Here is a 22,776-nt window from a genome sequence, read left to right as displayed (position 1 = left end):
AAACTCATCAGTTACAAGTAGTTTCAATGATTTTTCACTTTTTATATATGATAATCCTCGAAGTAGCATTCAAAAATATAGTGCAAAATATTTAATCATTTTATTTACAAGTAAAATGTGCAGTTCAGCCTCTTATCCTCACCACAGTAAATATTACTATTCTATGTAATGAATAGAAATGAAAAACATTTGAAGAGACAAAAAGTTTTTTAAACTACAAAGATCTCTGCTTCAGATATATTTTTGTAGAGTTACACAATTAATAATTTTTTTATTCTTAGTTGAAGGGGGAAAAAAGCGGGGGTGGGGGGGTGGGGGAAGTCCAAGACAACACTAAAGAATTACACAGGAAAGAATGTGATTTTTAAAACCATGAAGTTAAATTTGCAATCACAAAGCAAAGTTCTGATCTATATAGAATATAATTTCTCTTTTGCAGCTTATACACAGAATCTTTACAATTTAATGCTTTTTCACTTCTTTTTATACAAATTGCTTTACAGGAAAAAGTATTCCAGTATCTTCCTTTCCCTCTGATGAGACGACAGATGCTGTGGTTAAAAAGCAATTCGTGTACAATAATGTTTTAACTTGCAAGGTAGTACTCCTCTATTAAGTTGGTAGAATTCCACTAGCTGAATGAGATCAGTAAATCTGGTATGACCATCATCAAGGGTATAGAACAGCTTCCCATCATCTTCCAACTGTAAAAATGGAAAAACAGGATAGAATAAAATCCTATTTGGCTATAGTGTTCCAATTTAAATACTTGTTTGGTATGCCTACATTTGAGCAACTAACAGTTTCCACATTCATGTTCTCTCTGTGGATTAAACTGATTTCATTACAGTTTGTTTTGTTTTGTTTGTTTGTTTTTTTCCCCTCTGGTAATTAGTATATGATAAATTGCTTTACTTTAAAAACAATTTAAAAATCATACAGCGTTTGTTACAAGTTCAGAAGGTTTTTTAAACCACACAACGGTTATCTCAAAGTAAATAGAAAAGTGTCCACAGTCACTAGCATTACAGAGACCTTACATCTGGGATTCTGATCACTTTTAGATGGACTCCTCCACTGTTTATACCCAAACACAATTAAAATCCTGGGTAGTCTTCAACAGGAACTTTTTTAGGGGAGGATGTCAGCTACAAGCCCTAGGTAAGGCCTACAGAAATAATGATAGTTCTATACAATCCCATTGGAGAGATAAGGAACTTAGACTACTTGTACCAAACCAATCTCTCTTTTCTCGCTTCTTCAGGCTGGGAAATACTAACTAGCTTTACTGACCTTGGCTGCATCGCTTTTGTTGAGACTGGTATTAACTTTTCTGCTCTGTCTCTTATTCCTTTTATGTACAGGGGGGTAAGAGGGGACAGGGAAGGAGAAGCTATTAGCTTCCCCTGGTCTTTGACCAGGGGTGTCCTTGTGCTGTTCATTAATTGTCAATACCTGTCAATATTGTAAATACTGTGTATTTTGTACATATTCATTGCATTCCATTGTAGAGTGTAGTTTTGCTTGTAAATACAGCTTTCAGTTGCTTTCAACTGAGCTGGTCTGGCAAATTTCATGTTGCGGGGGGAAATTTTAACCCACCACAGTGATCACCAGAAATAAAAAAAAAATGCCACTACACTCATTTCTATTGAGAAGCAGCAGAATCTCCTAGAAACTTCAGTAGAAAGAAGCATGAAAGGAAGCATGAAAGCTATGTGGTCTGCAGGAAAGTTTGTTGTGAGGAGAAAAGAAAAAAACCTGTAGTTCTGCTCAGTTATAGCAGGCATCTGTGCCTAAACCACATAATACTACAGTTTTTCATCTCAGCAAAATGGCCTGTAAAGAAAACAGCCACCTCTGGGGAGGGTGACAGGGAAAGCTGGCCATTTTGGCAGGAGCACTACATGATATATTCTGTGAAAAATAATGGAAACATGATTTCAGTTTAGGAAATTTCAGTTTACCTATAAGTAACTGGAATAATTTATTTTTTTAAAACAAAATTTCCCCCCCTGAAGAAGACAGGAATGTGAATATACCACAATAAAATGTATCAAGAATAGAGGTCAGCCAAAAAAAGTTTGACACCTAATATTGAGAGAAACCACCCTGAATACAAGTCAGTGAGATACACACACACACACAATGCAGACAGTTCACCTAAACAGATGTCTAAATAGAAATTGTGCAGATATTGAAAATGAAAAGGCAATATGACATTTATTAACACACGATTTTCATGCTATCAAGGGTTGCTTCTATTTCATTCAAATAGATTCATCCATTTTTTGCAAGACACTTTTTAGGATTTTGTAATATTAGTCAAGCTTTATAAGAAATCAAACAGCAAAGCTCAAAAATGTTCAACTCCACTCAGTAATACTAATTCCTTTTAGTGATACAGGTATTAATGTTTGCATGTTCCATAAAGCAGTAGAAGGGGAGGAAAAAACCCAAATCAATCAATATTCTGTCACAATTGTTCAATTGTTTTGTCTTAAAACATTATGTACAAACTGAAAAATTTACTTACTGGTACAATTTGAAAATGCTTTATTTTTAATCCATGACTCAATGACAAAACAAATGTTTTGGGATTACTCTGGCTATCACGTACCAGGAATACCCTGAAAGAGATTGAAAATTTTCACAGTAAGATCTCTCTGGAAAGCCTTTTTAAATTATCCAGTAAAAACTGTTGTAAATTAATTACAGCAAATATTACTGAAAAGCAAAAACAATATTAATTACATAAGTTATGCTTTTAATCAGTATTGCTTTGCAAATTTGTCACTGGAACTACTTTTCCTGAAATTCTTCTTCACCTTGTCTATTATGTGAAAAATGTGCATTCTCGGAACAAACGACACTGTAGGTGTCAGCTTTTACACTGCATGGAATTACAACACTTCTCTTTAGACAGAAAAGCACCGTCAGAGTTTGTGCTTTGAACAAAGTTTTTCTTTGGACCCCAACAGTTACATAAATCACAAACAAGCATTCAAAGAGCAGTTCAACGGGAAGTTTACAGAAAAGGTAACGGAAGACATAGCAGAATGATTTTCACATCTGGCCAATATTTATAAATGCACACTCACTTCTGCACACTGGCAAAATACCCACTGAGGCAGAGACACTCTGCTCACTTTATGGCATTATTATTCAAATCACAGCACTCTCAGTGGCTAACAACATCACTACAACTAATTCACTGATAACTTACTCCAGCCAACTTATCAACAGACATAATTTTGCTGTAACCCTGGTAGAATAATTTGGTACAATTAAAGGATGATTAGAGACAGTTTTCATTGAACCACTGGGTTTGGAATATCAGCAGAGAACAGATTGGAGGACAAAGGGCAGGTTTGTAGTGGAGAGTCTGACTGGTTTGAACCGTGCAGGTCTGGAACAGAAACAGGTAGCTAATATGCCAAGAAGGGAAATAGTGGGACAGATATTGGTAAGCATGTTCCTCTTCCAGGATACAAAAGAATTGTGCAAGATGAACTTACAAGTACCAACCAAGTGAGTACTCATGGCCACCTACTTTTGCCCAACCATATGACAGGAATGAGAACAAAATTACTACATAAAAGGAAAGGATTTCAGGAGAAAAAAGCAAAGGCTTACAGTGGATTTCCACTAATTGCATGGAATACAAACTACTAATTTCTTCCTCAAAGTCAACATGGAATGATGGAATTTGGAGCCTGTAAGCATTAACATTTCTTTTAAATTTGCAATCCAGTCTAATTCGGTGCTCTGATATAAATTCAGTTATTATGTGCCAACCGAGCATATAGCTTCTAAGAGTACGGCAAGTGAAACAAAAACGTCTGAATGCTCAAGCTCTCCTAACAAGCTCTCTCTCACCACCTAGCGGCCTTTCACCCCCTCCAGGACATGAATGATTTTTTTTTCAGAGTACTGCATAAACGGAAACATTATGTATGTTTGCCCTTGATGACTGGCATTTTATTTTATTCAGAAAAAAAATGACACTATAATAATGTGCCACTTTGCAGATACCTAAAATAAGGTCTCTGCACCCAAATACTGGAATCCACATCAAACAATACGCAGTGAACATATTGAGTAGGAAAGAATATACAAGTTTATTAGGATTTATGCTGCCATTCATCACTGCTTTTGATGTCCATTTGCTTACTTGTTTCCTTAACAGCAAACATAAGCAATATTTATTCTCCTTCACATAAAAAACGTCTTTACTCTTTTCTAATCTTATCATGATAAATTTACTTCAATTGTCAAAGAACCTTTAAAAACTTTAGTATGATAAAAGCTTATAAGGATTTTAGAAATGTTGCTGGAAGGGACTTTTTTAGACATTCTGCTTTACTCCAAACTGCTGCTTCATAAACTTATAAGGAATTCTCTGAATGACTAATTGCATTTTGTCATGAGCCTTTTGTTAATAACATTCATCAATCAGATGCCAATCACTTTGGAATCCTGTTAATCCTTTATCACTGAAAAGTCATCAAATGTCCTTTAGGGAGTAAAGTATGAAATCTATAATACTGCCACATTAACTTCTTGACAAAAGCTGGGTTTATTCCAGAGCAGTAGATTAAAAAACTTTACTCCTTTATAACTCACCTTAAGATTGTAGCTGTCCCTAATTTTGTTATTGAGTTATCCAAATACTGAGACTAATGTATATCCTTTACATAATAGTCCCTGTATCTTCTAGAAACCATTATGAACAACATATTTATTGGTATATACGGTATTACAGAGGTCCTGTGACCTCAGTCATATATGCAGGAGATCTCCCTGCTTGGGATCACCTTGAAAGGATCAACATGGATTATTTTCTCTGTTCCCATCCCCAGAAACTAAAATCTTCTTATTCTCATGAAAAAAAACTTCTGTATTTTGGGTGCTAATTAATTCTTTCAACCTGTCACAAAGTACAGCATTTGTCACATGCTTTAACGTATTCGTGACTTCACTGCAATCTTAAATACAGATCTGACGGCATCTGAGCACTCATACCACCAATTCTAGACAGTTGATTCAAGAGTCACCAAAATCATGATGCTTATCTATAAATAGATCCAAGAATACAACATAACATTGGTTTAGTACAGTGTTGTTTATCAAGGTGTTCACTTCCTCATCTCATACACCATTGCTGTTTACTCGCCAAATCTACCAGATTTCAGTTAACAGTTTGCATTCCATACTCTGGAAAATTCATCAGCCCTAGTCTGGTGTACTGCTCAGATATACATGTTGGATTCACCCCCATGTCCTGTTGTTTGCATGTAATGAATCCAAAACTAACAGAGTTTACTGAAGCCGTTTCAGGATGATTAGCCAGTCTTAAAACAGGACCTCTGAAATTTGAAAGAAAAGCAGGAGTCCAATTGGCCGTCCCTGCTGAGTACGACTATTTTTGTCTCCCTTTCCTTCCACCACTTTATTTTTTCCCTAGAGTCTTCTCTGCAGATGTAGAAAAACAGCATTACAACTGTTATTACCTGGAACTGAAAGAATTTAACCAGTAATTTGGTGTTACACATGCTTAACTGGAAACAGACTCAGAGAAATTAGAGTGTTATGGAATTACTCACTGAATGAACGAAGGAGGCCCAACTTTACATTTAATACAGGAGCAAGAATAAAAAAAACACCCCACCACAACACCACCAAACCCAAAACATAAATTAAACCCAGGAGGATTTGAACATAAACTACATACTTATTTGTGATTTTTTTAAAAATTAGCATTTCAATTAGAGAAAAATAGAAGTCTTGTCCTAATATTTATTGTTTACCATTAAGGAATAATACAATTTTTAGTCATTTTGGGAGGAAAAGCATACTTTTTTTCAATGACTGTCCCTGCACAGTTAATCTTAGAATAATGTTTTCAGGCTTTCTTTCATTCTTTCAGCTCTAATAAGAGATATAAAAGACACTAGTGCCAAAGTTGACAGTTCCCAGAGAATATTGTACAAATATAGAGCTCAAGTGCCTGGCTCTGAGCAGACATAAGTAATCTGTCAGTGACAGAATCAAAGTGTTAGATCACTGTTTTATTGCTTCCAAAAGATATAAAATAGAAACCAACTGATCCCCAGATAGCACTATATAAAAGAATTTTTATTTCTATTAGGTAAGTGCAACCTTCCTTCCTCCATCTCTCCCCCAAAAGACATACATGAAAATAGTAGCTGTTGACTAGAAATACATCTCAAAAGAGTTACATAAAGAATTAACTTACCCATCTACAAGTCCATGCTGCAAAATAAGTCTCTGAGCCTCCTCTCTAGAAATTTTATGATGAAACCATGACTGAGATCTGTGGATACCTGTAGAAACAAAGATCATTAAAAACATTTTGCCTTTACTGAAAGAATCAGCTACCACATTTCTCTAGCAATGATTTAACACACATACCCACGTTAGACATGGCAACTGGACTACCATGTGAGTTGAGTCGTAGACACCCTCTTCTCTGTATGAGAGAGAAGTAAAAACATGATTTCAAAGCTTTTTTGTTTAAAAAACAAAAATCAAGACATGCTACTCAGATAAACAAAAAAGTGTTTATACCCGCCATGCTAATCCTTCTTCAACTGCAACTGAAAGGGCTTCTGTTGGATTTTCTATAATTCTGCTTCTGTGCCCTGAGAAATCCATTGCTACTAAAGAATTTTCTGAAATGCTTCTCTGCAACAAAGAAAAATAAATTTAGTTTGTGCATTTCTTAAAAGATCCATAATTTGAAAGTGAGCTCTAGGAAAACATTGCTTTCTAAGTGGCATTTCAAGTGTCTGCAGTGTGTCCCACCAAACTCATTTTACCTTAGGGAGCATTTGTAATTTCAGTATGCTGCTGTACAGCTCAATTTTACAGGCTGGCAGGACAGATCATCCTTTTGCATTACTGCAATGGATGATAAACGCATCGCTTTACTACAAACTCTATTTATATTTTTAACTATAACTAGCCCTTTGCATGTCAAAACAAGTCAGGAAACTGTTATTAAGCCGTCCAAGTTACAAGGAAAAAAAAGTATATAAAATACAAAATTCTTATCAATAACCATCACATTAACAAAGATTTGACATATTTTGTTATAAATATGTCATAAATGTATATAAACATTCACTCACAGTTTACTGGATTTAAGCACTGAAAACATCCATTTCTATGGAGTTTAACTTCTATTTTAATACATCCTTCAAACTCGTATCACAGAATCAAAACCTGTAAGATCTGTTATAAAAAACATTTGGGTCTTTTTCTCTCAGCGAAGACCAAGTTTGTAACAATAGAATTCATAGCATTAAAGCTTGGCCAAAAATATCTTAAAAGTCACCAAAGCTCTTCCCAAAACCCAAACTTTACAAAATGAATTTTAATACAGATTGTAGTGGCTCAAATCATGGAGTCATAGAACTGTTTAGGTTGAAAAAGGCCTTTAAGATTATCAAGCCTAACCATCAACTGAACAATGCTAAGTTCACCACTAAACCACGTCACTAAGCACCACATCTTTTAAATACTTTTAATGGTGCTGACTCAAATATTAGCAGGCACTGGAATATCAAATAATTAAAATAACATTCTGGCACTCTCTGCTATAGTAGCATCAAGGTCTCAGTTCTCTGCACTGTTAGCAAAACTTCCCCATCCAAAACCAAAGCAGCTCTCTTTTGTTCCTGTTTGGCTATAAGCGTAACAGAAGACAGCAATTCTCTGGTTCATGGTAGTCTAAGGTCTGCCTGAGTAGCTGTAACCTGCAATGAGCTTTGAAAAGTAAAAATTATAAGGGCAAAATAAGAGAAAATGCTCATCTTTACTAAAGTGGAGGGAACTCTTGTAGCTGCTTGTAACTGAGGAATGTGAAACCTGTAAGTTTGTGCACTTAATTCCCAAGTTTATCCAGTTTGCTTTTTAATTCATGAATTCTACACGAGTAGAAAAACAGTGCTTAATATAGATTCTAACTGTGGTAGAAGTTATATGAAATAAAATGTACATAACAATGTAGAGGTGAGAAAACCAGTAGCGGCTCCCAGGTCCCTCATGAAAGCAGCAGTGGCTTACCATAGCAGAAAGCAAAGACACAGTCAGTGTATTAAGCACTGTTTTGATGTCATGGCCATTAGTAATATCACTGAAAATTATTTTTGTGAACACTTATATTAGCAAATTTAGGCATTTTAACAGCAAGAAATATAACAAAAGCTAAAAAAAAAAAAAAAAAGACATAAAAATCACTGTGGCAAGTGCCAGCAACAAGTAATTTTTACCTTACTTGGCCAACAAAACCCAAAAAGTTATATAAGTCATTCATGAGAAAGTGTGAAATCAAAGGTTTCATAAAGGACTAGGATAACACATTAAAGGAAGTTATAACCTGATCCAATCTCAACTACCTGACTGAGGAGATGGACATAATACCTAGCACAGGATGCTGTTCCTTCAAAACCCAGTTCTTCCAGGTATAGTGCTCCACTGAAGTCCAGTCAGTATTACAGCAGCTAAAATTATCTCAAATACTTAATATTTTGTATTTTAAAAAATAAGAAAATGGAATTATTACTTTATACCAAAATGGATTTGTTATACCTTTCCTATTCATCATTTACAGCATGTGTAGCCTTAAAGACTTTGCTTCCTTTTTAATGCATTTATAGTTAAGCTGTTTTCAGAATCCTCTTTCTGTTCTTTTTGACAGTGATAATAAGCCAATGAACTCCCCAAATTACTAGAGATTTGACAAAGGGAAAAAGCCTGTTAACTGTTCTGAACCACCCCATTTGTATTAAGAAAGTAAATTAATTCATTAGCTCTCTGTTTAAGCCTGACAGCCCTAAAGATTTCAGCAAGCATTCGTACATGCAATGATTTGAAGATCAGATCAGTAGTACAGCTGACATAATGTACTTAAAAACAGCATGGTGACAGAAACAATTTATTTATTCATGCAGCTACTGTAGAACATACCATAGGTGTTACATTCAACGGGCTGCAGCCACCTCTACCTTGATATGGTTGCACGTAATTTTGATACAACTGCATCCCATACTAAAACCAGAAAACAACATGGTTAGCATTTTAAATTACAAACCTAAGATGAGTAATCTTAGTAAGCTTTTCTTTACTGCTGAAAAAACAAACAAACAAACAAACAAACAAACAAACAAACAAAAAAACCACACCAACAGGGCAAATGCTGTTAGGATATGCACATCATGCTGCTGCCTTTATATGTATACTCTGCATTAAATACTACCTATTTAATAGACCAACCGACCTATTCCTATTGCCACAAACACATTTTAAAAACACATTATAAATTTCCCTTCTTGGGTGTTCTTGTCTTTGCTCAACATTACTCAACAAGCTCTGATTTCAACCTGGTCACAAAAAAGCATATGGTTAATGTTAAGTATTTGCAAGACTGAGGCTTCAAGGCATTGTCTCATTCCCTACAACAATTCCAGTAATTTGGTCTCTCCGAGCTTGTTCAGATGAAGAAAAATAAGCTTTCTCAGTACAAACTGGATATTTCTGTTGCACAGGAACCTAGAATTACATCACATTTCTAACACATGGTATCAAAATTTCACACAGCAAACTTAAGCAAGAACTTAACCTGACACAGAAAAATTACCTTAAGCAACCTAATTGCAGTCATCCAACAGGTCCTACTTTGTTCATCATCTGCACAGAGCTGTTTCAGGTCCCTGGTTCCTCCTGATTTGTTAGGCTAGAAGGCCACAGCACAGTTTTTTAGCATTAATGCATATCTTGAAGATAATACCTGTTGAAATAAAAGCCACTAATTCTCCTATTTTATAATAGACAGCTGAATATTGTTTTCAAAAGCCTTAAAGAAACTTAAGCTTACCTATTGTGGCTTGCTTTAATATGTATCAGAATAATAAGTTTGTACCTTAAAGCAGAATCCATAGTTTGTTGGTGCTCCAGAAATCTTTTTGCCTGGCAAAGACATGTACATATCACTATTGCTGAATTCGCAGAAAAACTGCAGATGTCTTGGCTCCTATAAAGAAGAGCAATGTAATACAGTTAGACTATTTTTAGCCAACCTCTCCAGATAAGAAGCTCAGAAGACTATATTGGTTATCTTGTTCCAAAATACAGTCTTCCATACTGCAGTTTGAACTGTGACAGCAGGAAATCTAGAAAGAGACAACTCAATACTAATTTTATACTGAAGGGAAAAAACACTTCACTCTAGTCTAAGCATTCATTCTTCCAGACAGGGAGAAAAATCAAAGTACAAGTGATGTAATTTCTAGGAAAATATACATTAATTCAAGCCACAACAATATTAGAGTAAAAGTCAAGTTTTGAAAGCAGCATGTGTTTCAAACATCAAAACAAAATACACATTCATAATCTGAAAAACAAGGTACTGTGGTAATTACTGTCCTGTACTATTCATAACCATTATGTTCACCACCTGAGGTTAATTAAGTCAAGGCAGCAAGCAAAAGAAACTTACTGAAGGATACAGAAACAGCTCAATGAATACTCTAGCAGTTAAACATATAAAATTCAGAACAAAAAACACCCACATTTTTGAAGTGTTTTATTTAAAAGGTGTCTCAACTCCAATGTATGCTGTCTGATATAATGAAGCCTGAAGTACTGTCATGAAAAAGTGAAGTAATGAAATTAAAAACTGTCTAGTGACAAAATTTAAGAACTCTCAAAATCTTCCTGTAAATTCCTTTTATTAGTAGTTTTTTGTTTATTTTAGATAATTATGTATTGTGTCCACTCTTCAGAGTACCTATACTTCAGAACTTTAACTACTATTTTTAAATTAATTTTAAAAGGGTACTCTTACTAACCAATTGGAAAAAATATTAACTAGAATGAAACAAAGTTATCAGGAAAAAATAATCACTGTTTCTAAGACAATACTTTCTCAATTTCATATCTCAGTATCCCTCTACATATTATGTATAATAAATAAATTCTTTTTTCCCCTTTTTATCACTGTAAGTTGAAATTCAAACTTTGGTTACAAGTACAACAAATGATAAATACATACACATAAGCTCTAACTTCACAGATCACCCTCTCCCATTGTTTCCCATACCTTAGATGTACCTTTAGTGGAAAAATAAAGACCAGATCTTCTCAAAAGAAAGTACCATTTTTTCCATGATTTTTTTCCCTGCTCCTTTGCATGCAAATAACCATGAATCTCAGGATATGTGCTGGAGCTTAGGAACATCTGAAAGAAAGCACCAGACATGCATTTTTCTTTTCATCTGAAACCATCATTCTGTTTCATTAACATACTCAGACAGGAATAAGGGGAATAAGCCACTAAATACACTATCACACGACAGTAATTCAGTTATGACTGCATCTAATCCTATTAAGAGTACCTCTGATTTAAAGTTTGGAAAATGCTACGCAACTCCAAGTTATGCTAAACAAGTTACATATTGATATGGACCATATGGTTTGAAATGAGAGTATTAGTTATGCAATACGTTGACTTCAGCAATGAAACCAGTGTAAAAAGCTCTCATCCCATGCCTCAGACCCTATTTACAAAAGGCTGCAAATCAATGCTAGCAACAGAAGAAAAATAATGCCATTGCTCCCTTGCTTCTGTGCTACAAACCAGGTAAGCTAACTGACCAGAGTTAAATTTTGTTCAGCAAACAAATCAAAAAATCTGAATTGCAAACCCATGCATAGATAATAATCTTTTCAAAAGTAGGGAACTAAGGTCTTGGGGCCAAAAGTGATACTATAGTAAGAATTTTAGGGGTTTTAGTTGAAGTAAAACCAGGAGAGGCTAGGCCAATCACCAAGAGAGCTCCTGCCTCCACTCAAGATATTCAATGGCTTCTTTTTAGCCAGCTATTATCTTGCTAAGACTAAGTGCACAGTTGATCTGCAAAAGCTGGCAACTGTGATAACTTCCATGTAACACATTCATTTTTATTACTCTTTTTTCCAGTAAAACTACTCAGAACTATGACTCACATCTAAACATACTAACCTAGAATTCTTCAATTTCCATATAAGCAAAGGAATTTCTACTACTACTGAGCTCTTCAATGAACCTTGCCTCAGGCTGACCTGAAGTATCATAAATGCCATCTAGGCTTATACAGAGGTAGAGAACAAAGAATTTTCTGTTTGGCATATGCAGATTTCATTGCTGCATTTTCCTCCTGTCTACTGCCACTTGCAGAAAATCTCATCTGAGCACACAAAGCAACAGATTACCAGGCAAGGACCAAATTGCAGCAAAATGATGAACAGGATTCTGGAAGTACACCCAGTTCTTTGGCCATTAAATAATGCAGTTCAACCAAGAAACACAAGGTCTCGTTTACTTCTTTTTTCCTACCTTGCAGTCAGATCCATGAGTGTACCACCTGTAAACCAATGTGAGCTAATTAAATCCAGCTGATGTGAATGCACTGACATGGGCAAGCTTCATTTAACAGCCTCACTGCTGTTCACCTGAACAGTTAAATTACAGTAAGAATACGTATATCTAGCTACATGAGCAGATGGTACTCAGCCATGTGCAAATGTAGGTTCAGCAATTTCATCCACACTGAAGTAGACCAGGAGGTCCTGGTAGGTGTTCCAGCCTGTTACTCTTCCCATTTGCCACATATTAACAGGTTTGCTGATGGTGAATATAGAAAATACATACTTGAATAAGTATTTTAACTCCAGAAACAAAGTCAAATGGAAGCTTTAGGAAAATCTAGATGAGTTAATGTATGTAAAAACAAAAGAGCATCTTTTTAGCTTAGGTATCATTTCAGAAGACTAAATGAGTGGTTGGCTCCTAGACTTCACAACTGTCTTCCCCGCAATTTCTGCCATAAGAGTTACAAACCATAAGAACTGCCATGAAGAACAGTTTTGTTACTCAGCAAACTAAAGTTGAGGAGCAATACAAAGCTCAGCTTCAACAGTCACTGCTGTATCTATATTATCAATTAAAATAAAGCAGCAATAATACCAGGAAAAAAGGCAATCCTAGATCCATCTTCTTCCTTCTAAGACAGCTGATAACTGTGTGAGGAAAATATAACACAAACAAGCTGTAGTCAAGACCATTAACTGTCAGAAGGAATGAATGGTAAAAATAATTCAGAGAACTGAATGCCTGTAACAAATATCTAAAACTAAACACAACCAAACCAAACCAAATCCAACCAAAAGGATGTTTTCTGCCTTTCTTCTTTGTTGTTGTTGTGGTTGGTTTTGTCTGTTTTGTTTTGTGGGTTGGTTTTGGCTGGAAGTGGGGTTTTTATTGTCCTCAATATAGGAAGAAGAATTAGGGAGAGGTAAATGATGGTATGCTGCAGACAAGGGATAACTGGTCACATAATATGCAGAAATAAGTTCACACCCTTTGTCCTCTGCAGTGAAATGGATCCATGTACAAGTGGAGGCTGGTGATGAATGAAGTCCCTCAGGGATCAGTACTGGGACCAGTCTTGTTCAACATCTTTGTTGGCAACATGAACAGTGGCATTGAATGCACCCTCAGCAAGTTCGCTGACAAAACCAGCAGACACGCTGGAGGGAAGGGAGGCCATGCAGAGGGACCTTGACAGGTTGGAGAGGTGGGCGCAGGCCAAACTCATGAAGCTCAACAAGACCAAGCGCAAGGTCCTGCCTCTGGTTTGGAGCAATCCCAAGGACCAATACAGGCTAGGCAGTGACTGGTTTGAGAGGAGTCCTGAAGAAAAGGACTTGGGGGTGCTGGTAGATGAGAAGCTCAACATGAGCCACTAGTGTGCACTAGTGCAGCCCAGAAAGACAATCACATCTGGGGCTGCATCAAGAGAAGCATAGCCAGAAGGTTGAGGGAGGTGATTTACCCCTCTACTCCGCTCTGGTGAGACCCCACCTGGAGTACTGTGTCCAGGTCGGGAGCCCCTATTACAGGAAGGATCTGGATGTGTCGGAAAATGGCCAGAAAAGGGCCACAAGGATGATTAGAGGGCTGGAGCACCTCTCCTATGGAGATAGACTAAGAGAGTTGGGTTTGTTCAGTTTGGAGAAGAGACAGCTCTGAGAAGGCCTTATTGTGGCCTTCCAGTATATTAAGGGGGCTACAAGAAAGCTGGTGAGGGACTTTTTAGGGTGACAGGACTAGGGGGAATGGAGCAAAAATAGAAATGGGTAGATTCAGATTGGATGTTAGGAATAATTGGTTGTTAGGAATGGATTATGATCTGATTAGTGGTAAAAGCAACCAATTTAAAAACAATTTGAATAAAAAAATGAAACAATGAAAATAAATGTCTTTTGTCAGAAAGAAAAACCCTTACAAGCAAAAAATCTAATCGATCAACAAGTGAGAAAACAGAACAGGAAAAAACCTGAACTGTCTCAGATGAATATCATCATGAAAAAACACAGAAATAGTAGATGACCCTGAATGCAATAAAGATTGAGAAATGCAAATTATTTGTCTCCACTTTGAACATTTTCAATGAAAGAATGTTTGCAGTAGTGAAGATAACATTTGTTAAGGTGGATGCTTCTCAAGCACTTAAACACTACTTTGGAGAGTCAAAGAAGCCATCATTTTCCTAAGACTCTGTGAATCAAGTTTGAATTCGATGACTGATGCCTTTGAAGATGTGTTGACACACAGCCATGATCCAGCCCAGGGCTATTGGGAATGAATAGGACTTTCGCCTGGATCTGCCGATAAACTCTGGGGGTACCAAGTAATTCCAGTGAAGAACTGATACTGACTCTCTATAGGAGACAATACTTTCTGTGGTAGAGAGAGTAAATAAATGGAAGCTTGAATCTTAAATCTATGAAGGCAGAGAATGGGAACAACTGAAAAACATGGGGCAAGAGTTGGCAATGGAGAAAGGGCAAAAGGAAAAGGCTCTGCAGTAACTCTACCTTTCACAAAATTATGAGTGTTTGTTTTTGTAATCCTTTGCATATGTAACATTCATTTTTATGTTTATTTAGGAAAGACATATGCTCCCTTCTATAATATGTTCTACATTAGGTGCAAGGTTTTTTTCATCATTCTGGGAGATGGTTCAGATACGTGATATCTACAACAGCTTTTTTAATGTATTTGCATTATATGTAAAAAGCTATTAGAAAAAAGCGCACAAATTTGGTCAAAGACTTCAACTCTGAATTGCAAGTCCACATACAGAACCTGAATATCAACTGCACCTATGAAACAGAGAGGAAGGAGAAGGGGAAACAGGCCTGTTTTTAAAGCAAAGCCAGAAGCAAGTGTAATTACCCAAGTAATTTCAACTTCCTATTTTGAAGACATCACTGTTACAACACTGACTGATGCATAGTGAAAAACAAGCTCCTACAAATAAAAGTAAAGATTAAAAACCAAAATTACAAAATTGAAGAAATTTTATTCACAGGCACAAAGAAATGAAAGAAATCTAGGATAAAATTTTGACCCTTCAAAGGAATTTTTTAAAACAAAATTGACTTCAGTGAAGCAAAGATTTCATCTACTAACTCAGAATTCCATTCTGTGAATATTTTCTATGCTGTGCAGTCTAGTCACTGGAAATGCTCTCATGAATAAGAATACAAAAGGATCTAGTAGGTACATTAATTCATCTAAAATAAGAGTTGCTCCAGTAAGATAATAACATTCTAAACAAGTTACAAGCCCCATTTAAAATTACATTCAGTGAGTTTCACATCCAGTGAGACCAAGTGAATTAATTTGTTGACTATCTATTAAAAATGCTAATTCTAAAAAAATAAACAAACAAACCAACCTCCTCCAAATTCTGAAAATAGAAGATATGGAATTAATGTAGCGAGGGGGCTCACATCAAAATATTCAAACTACATGCATTTTTTACATGTTTTAAAGGATTCCATTTGAAAAAAACACCTAAAGCAAGTTCTAAATGATCCATACTGTCTACCGCTAAGATATGTACATACAGCATACATCTCAGAGCAGCATACTCTGAACAATATAGTGATACAATTTATTTATTTGTTTTTTAAGGTTGAAGATCTTCATGGCAGAGATTAAACCTTTCTCTTTTGTAGACAGATATTCAGTATATGTCAGAACTAGTAATTTTACTTGGCACATGGTAAATGGGTACAAGACAAGGCATTTTTTTACTTTTGAGGCTATTTAGATGCTGTGATTAAAAGCCATCAACCAAAATACTCACTATTTCACTTTGTATGAAAATCAAGAGAAACACACTTGATAAATATTTTACTTGCTTACAGCTCAATTCACAAAAAGCTATAAAACTGTCAGAAGTGATTTTTTAATCACTTGTAAGCACTGAGTTGTTAAAACTAATGTCTCTCTTGATACTTGACCAAGCACATCACAAATAATAACACAAGCCCATTAACTTGTCTTAATGAAAGTTTCCAAGGAAATAGCAACTCACTGTAAACAACAGCATCTGCCGAAACATGCACACAGCAGCACAATTCACAAAGGTATTCTCTGCTTTGTGCCTAATAAGTTTTATTTGATTAAACAAAATTAAACAGACAATACAACATAAAATGGTAACTGAGGAAAGTTTGTAATAAATTTTTCAAGCTATCAAAATGGGATGCAACTATATATATTTAGAATTATTTTTACTCTTACCCACGAGCTCCGCACATGTTCTACATGTCACAATAAGGGCTTAAGGAAGTTCTGTGCAAGAGTATGTGGAAAACATTTCCAAAGTGGTTGGGTTTGTTTTGTTTTTTTCTAACTATTTAATTACATTTTCAACAAAAAAAAAACAAACCCTAAATTCTGTTAACACAGCAGCCAAGAGTTTCTAAGTTAAATGTCTACATTACATTGCAAAACCTATTTGCTATTTAGGTAGCAAAAATGAATCAATTTTCATTACATATGCAGCATCTGCTGAGGTTAAGAAGTTTTTATTGAGCTTTGTAAAAATTATTTACAGTATCTGGCACATGCAAATTATATTTAATTTTAAACATTTTTTGTTATATTGAGACTAATCTTAACTTCCTGACTAACATCCACTTCTATAGAGATTTAGCTATTTAATATACAAGGAAGTTTTGACAATTACTTCTTTACTGTGTTTCATTTACTAGTGAATGCTAAAGTATTTATTATATAGATACAAACCAAATTTTGTCATTTCTGTATTTCTTTTAGTTCTACCTTAAATATCTTTTGTTACTATGTTGCATTTCCAGTCATTCTTTATCCCTGAAACTCACACGCAGGGTTGTCGTCTTAAGATCAGTGAAAGTTCTTCTATTAATTAATTTGTCTAGTGACAAGCAAACAAGAATGATGTGAATGTTTCCACCTTTATTACTCATTTTTCCCCTCTTTGAGAAGTAAGATGATGATCTCTGATATGGTCATTCTGTGAAATTGCTCCCACTGTAAATTAAAATCTCGTGTCGGCTTAAAAGATGACTAACGCTGAGTGACCCACCATATTTTTATCAAAGACCGCAGTAGCCTTCAAGCTAACAAATCATACTAGTCAGTCTAAGTTTTCTACTCATTAAGTTTAACCATTTCGTTCTTTTTAATATCCATTTGTATTATATTACCAGTTCCTCAATATTCTACAAAGGCCTGCTGTTAAGCACATGCCGAGTTCTGCAGCACACCACTTTTTACAGAGACAGGGCCTTTCACCTGAAATACCCAATACAGGTATTAACTGTTTTTATTGCCTTTTGTCTCATTTGGCACTCGTTCACTCTGAAATTCTAAGTGTTGACATATAACAACTGTCTGAATTTGACACATCACTTCATAACTCTTAAAGAAAAAATATTGCTAACCATGTTTTGTGCTATTCAAAATCCATCAATAGATCCAGCAGTGACAAAGAACTACTTTCACATAGCACAGACCACGGGAAATTCAGAGCTGTGCTGGCAGCTTACCCTCATTCAAATTTAGTTTAAAGATTGCATACCTGTAATATCCCAGAGTGTCTTACAGCTGCATTGGTCTCACTTGGAAAAGATATCATATGATCTGGAAAAAATCTCTGTAACAATAATAATTCGTATCAAAGTTCCACAGCAATAAATATTAAACTCACTACCTCACCTCTCTTTTGGACCTAAGTTCTCAATGTGGTGCAAGACACTGCAGATTCTCTGATCCAATAATTTAGCTTACCTTAATATCATTTCTAAATTTGTGACAGCCTACATATTATTTTCTGAAAAAGACAGAATTCTGAGAAAATATCAATGGTCTTAGGAAGTAAGAGAATTCCACACATCAGACCAAGTCATATTTTAGTACTTGGCCCTTAATGTTGTTCTTCTAGTAGTAATTTCCACTGCTATTGACATATAAAACTCACTTGGGGATTCAATGTGCTACAAAGTAGGAAGCATATACATTAACATGCTGAAAAGTATATTGTTTTCTATTGTTTTCAGTACACTAGAAACCCAGTGAAGTATTTTGGAATAGAGAGGAAGTTCTCTCAGGGTTTTTCAATTGTTCATTTTGTATGACATGAATATGAATTAACATTAAAATGTGACTATGGCTAAGAAGCCCACATTTAAAACACTAATTTCATTACCAGAGAAAGCTCAAGGGGTAATTTATGTGCCAGATCTGCAGCTGGGGAATTCAATATAGTCATGAAAGCATGAACCAGCCAAGAGTTTGACCATTCTGAATAAAGTTTTTGCAAGGCGTGGACAAGTTTGAAGCTAATATTCCTTTGATCTTCATTTTTAATAAAACTGAACTACTGGTAGAATTAATTCATATCAACCTACTTCTGATAAAGCACTCTTCCTACATCTGGAAGCACAGTACCCAGGAAAATGACCCAATAGGAGCAGTAAGGACTCTGATTAGCTGCAACTGCTGATACTAGTCACAGCTCCATGTCTGCCACGCTCCACAGCTGGTTCCATTCACTGGTTAAGCAATACACAAACACACAGATTTTTTGAAAGCCAACTATAGACCATCTCAAGCTTAGAATTTTTCAGTACTGCAGTAGTAGCTCCATGTTGGGGGAGTCACTATTTACCCAGAGACACATGGGTGGAGCAAGAAAATACCCCTCAGATCACTTATATCTTTTGGTATCTTCATATTTACCTTTTCATCTTTTTGACAGGTAGATAATTTGAGTTTCCTTCCATTTTTCACCTTTCAAGTCCTCATTTATTTCTGCTATTTCTCCCTTTGACATCTGAAACAAGTTGGCTTTATAAGAGCATTAGGAGTGATCCAAATACACCATGCATTTGACCAACCAGGTGGTGAGTTTGTTCTGCTGAGCAGGACTGCCTCCATGGCTTCTGCCATCAGCCAAGGTCTGAATCAGCAGCATTAACCTTTGGCAACATCCTTGAGTTACAAGTTGTCTCTGCTCTCTTTCCATTCCTTACATACACTAAACTTTGGGTTCACTTTCACTGACTCCTAATAGGTGATGCTTGCTTAAGGCCTTTTGTGTCAGTTGTCATTTAGCTGCAGCTGTGAGAAGCTGCCCTTAGGCAGTTCTGGGCCATAACATTTCTTTTCCACTTTAACAAGAAAATCATCTCTGCTACAAATGCCCCTCCTCACACTGCTTCATTTTATATCTTGTTGTTATTTGATGGAAACTTCACTCAATTTCAAAATTTTTCATTTTGTCACAGCTCCATGTGCAAACTTCAAAAAAGGTAAACCCAAATCTGCCCCCCTTACCCAAAACCAAAAAGTGTATTTCACAATGGCAACAAAGGGAATGGCCAACAGTTACAGTTACATGCACTACAATGTGTTCCTGTATCCTATATATTCCCTCCCGATTACTCTTTTTGACTCTTGTTGCATTACCAGCTTTACACTCTGCCTGTCTGTGTGTAAGAGAAAAGAGCATTTTGTAGAAGTAGAAATTGCACCACTTGCACAGACAAAATGTTAGGAACTTACCAGTGGATTTTTAAAAAAATCATACTTGGCATAATTTTTTCTAAAATACAGCTTGGTTTCCTCTTCCATTACCCAATTTGACTGGACTTCCATTACTAATTCATGGTCTTCTATAGCTCTTCCTGTAAAAGAAAAATAATAAAATTAAAGAAATCCCAAACAAATAAATTAAATAAGTCCAAACCATGACCTGGACCTAAGAGGCTAAAAGTAGAACATGAAAACATCAAGGTCCAATAATGAAAATATTTAAATTAATTAAAATCCATAGAAAACACAAAACAAGCAATTTGAATACAGACCATTAATCATGTTCATTTTATATCAAATTACTGTTCCACCTCACTAGGTCACATAGGGGGGTGTTGTTTGCCTTTTGTTATTCTTTTCTTTTATAGGGGCACCTGAAGGCTTTATTCCATTTCATGGCCAAATGCATATTCCCCCTGCAGAAGCCAAGCAGTTTCTGCTGTGACACATGGGGCAAGAAACCGCTTCAACCATTCACCCAGCTCTCTTGAGTGTCACAAATGAATTTCTAATGCTCCTTCCCCTAACGCGTCATTTGTAAAGTGAATGTTATCACAGAATCACAAAATATATCTGGTTGGAAGAGACCTTCAGGATCATCCAGTCCAACCTCTGACCCAGGACTGAAAAGTCAACAATCAACCACATCCCTAAGTGACAGGTCCACATGCCACTTGAACACATCCCCAGGGATGATGACTCCACCACTACCGTGGGCAGACCATTCCAATGTTTGATAATCCTTTCAGTGAAGAAATATTTCCTAATAACCAGCCTAAACCTCCCCTGGCACAGCTTGTAACCGTTTCCTCTAGTCCTGTCACTTGTCAAGGGGAAGAGGCTGGCCTCCTCATTGCTCCAACCTCCCTTCAGGTAGTTGCAGAGAACGATGAGGTCTCTTCTCAGTGTCCTCTTCTCCAGACTGAACAACCCCAGCTTCCTCAGACTCTCCTTATAGGTCATCTGCTACAGGCCCTTCATGAGCCTTGATGCCCTTCTATGGATATGCTCCTGCACCTCAATATCCTTCCTATAGTAAAGGGCCCAGGACTGAACACAACACTTGAGATGTGGCCTCACCAGTGCTAAGTACAGGGAGGATGACCACCTCACTGTTTCTGCTGGCCACAATGTTTCCAATATAAGCCAGGATGCCATTGCCTTTCTTGGCCAGCTGGGCACACTGCTGACTCATATTCAGTCAATTATCAACCAATATTTACGGTGAAGCGTTGAAGGTGAAGCATTGAAGTTGAAGCTTTCCAACTACACATCCCCAAGTCTGTAGCTTACCATGGGGTTGTTTTGACTCAAGTGCAGGACCTGGCACTCAGCCCTGCTGAAATTCACACAATTAGCCTTGGCCCATTGGTCTAACCTGTCCAGACCCCACTGTAAAGCTTCCCTACCCTCTGGCAGATTGACACAGCCACCCAGCTTGGTGCCATCCGCAAACTTACTGAAGGTGAACTCAATCCCTCATCCAGGTGATATTAAAGAGGACCTTTCTAGTTGGTACCAAGGATTGATATGCAGGACAAGGTCACTGCTAAATTTTCTGAATCACATTGGGACTGTGTGACAGTAAAATGCCACACTGGCAGGGATTATCAGACAGTTCAGGTGACCCTAACACTGACCAGCAAGGTATTCCATTCCATAAATGTCATATTCAGTACAAAGCGGAGGGATCATGAGGGTCAAGCCTTCTTCTTCTATGCCCAGTGTCCAAAGAGGACTCTGTCCATTCTGCCTTTGATCCCAACCCATGAGTTTCTAAATCCAGTGTCAGAATTCAGTTCCCATTTGCCACTGAGTTATCTAGGACTTCCCCAGTGCCTGCCCATAGCATCAGTGGTGATGGTGACTGCTTGCCATCAGGGGGGTTGGATTTGATACTGGGCTTGTATCTAGAATCTTAGAATCACTCAGTTCCAACACTACTCTACCACTATACATTTGCACACATTTTCTTAATTTTCATTAAAACAGTTTTACTTTTCTTTTTCCTTTTGAGAAGGGAGAGGGGCTGGAAGGGAGCGTCTGTCACTCATTTAATGACCAGCCCAACCCTAACCTTGACCTCCACCTCTTTCGACAGTCAGTATTTCATGCTTCCACATTGTCTAATCTGGTGGATTGCATCCTTACTGTAGCCTGCAAATCTGTAAGGTTCCTCAGGAAGTTTCCAGGTATCAAATTTAGAGATGATAGACTCATACAGATACATTTCACCTCAGCAGGAAAACATCAAGTTTACAAATAGCAGAAGACAAAGCACTCTCATAACCTGTAGATAAAGGAGGGAAAAGTCAGACGTACATTTGATTTACTCAATTCTTCATTGAATCTAGTTCATTCCTGAGCTCACAGAGACTAAGGATGCCACATGAAGTTCATATTTTGTAACCAGATTTTAAAAACAAAACAAAACAAACCCACTCACCCAAAGCAATGGGGTGGGGGGGGGAGGAGAGGGGGAAAAAAAATCAAACCATGCAAACCAAACAACAAAACAAAACAACCAACCAAAACAAAACAAAATGAACAAAACAAACTCTGAAAAGTGAGCATTTTAAAATCTCGTACAGGTTGCTCTAGTCCAAAACATATTCTTCTAATACAGGAGTAAAGAGACTAAATAACTCTTACTCAAAACTAGCATTTGTTTTCCCATTCAGTTTTAGAGAGAAAAGGTACTCCTCTGGGATGACATTTAAAAGTCTTAAATGCCTGCCATTGTGACATTTAAGAAAATGCCATTTCCTCAGGACCTA

General features: G+C 36.5%; 1 protein-coding gene across 1 annotated transcript in view; it reads right to left on the bottom strand.

Moving 5' to 3' along the window:
- Positions 1-319: 319 nt before the first annotated feature.
- Positions 320-22,776, bottom strand: part of GRB14 (growth factor receptor bound protein 14) — a 59,834-nt gene continuing 37,377 nt past the window's right edge. The window contains exons 4-14 of the mRNA XM_054175056.1: positions 19,970-20,091; positions 17,985-18,059; positions 11,126-11,263; positions 9,947-10,057; positions 9,665-9,760; positions 8,995-9,075; positions 6,592-6,708; positions 6,436-6,493; positions 6,260-6,347; positions 2,537-2,630; positions 320-704 (exon numbers count right to left, since the gene is read on the bottom strand). Of these exons, the coding sequence (XP_054031031.1) occupies positions 558-704; positions 2,537-2,630; positions 6,260-6,347; positions 6,436-6,493; positions 6,592-6,708; positions 8,995-9,075; positions 9,665-9,760; positions 9,947-10,057; positions 11,126-11,263; positions 17,985-18,059; positions 19,970-20,091 (1,127 nt within the window). The 3' untranslated portion in view covers positions 320-557. The remainder of the gene's footprint in view (positions 705-2,536; positions 2,631-6,259; positions 6,348-6,435; positions 6,494-6,591; positions 6,709-8,994; positions 9,076-9,664; positions 9,761-9,946; positions 10,058-11,125; positions 11,264-17,984; positions 18,060-19,969; positions 20,092-22,776) is intronic.

Source organism: Dryobates pubescens, chromosome 2 (genome assembly GCF_014839835.1).
Source record: "Dryobates pubescens isolate bDryPub1 chromosome 2, bDryPub1.pri, whole genome shotgun sequence".
NCBI lineage: Eukaryota > Metazoa > Chordata > Aves > Piciformes > Picidae > Dryobates > Dryobates pubescens.
This window is presented reverse-complemented; position numbering and strand designations above follow the sequence as displayed.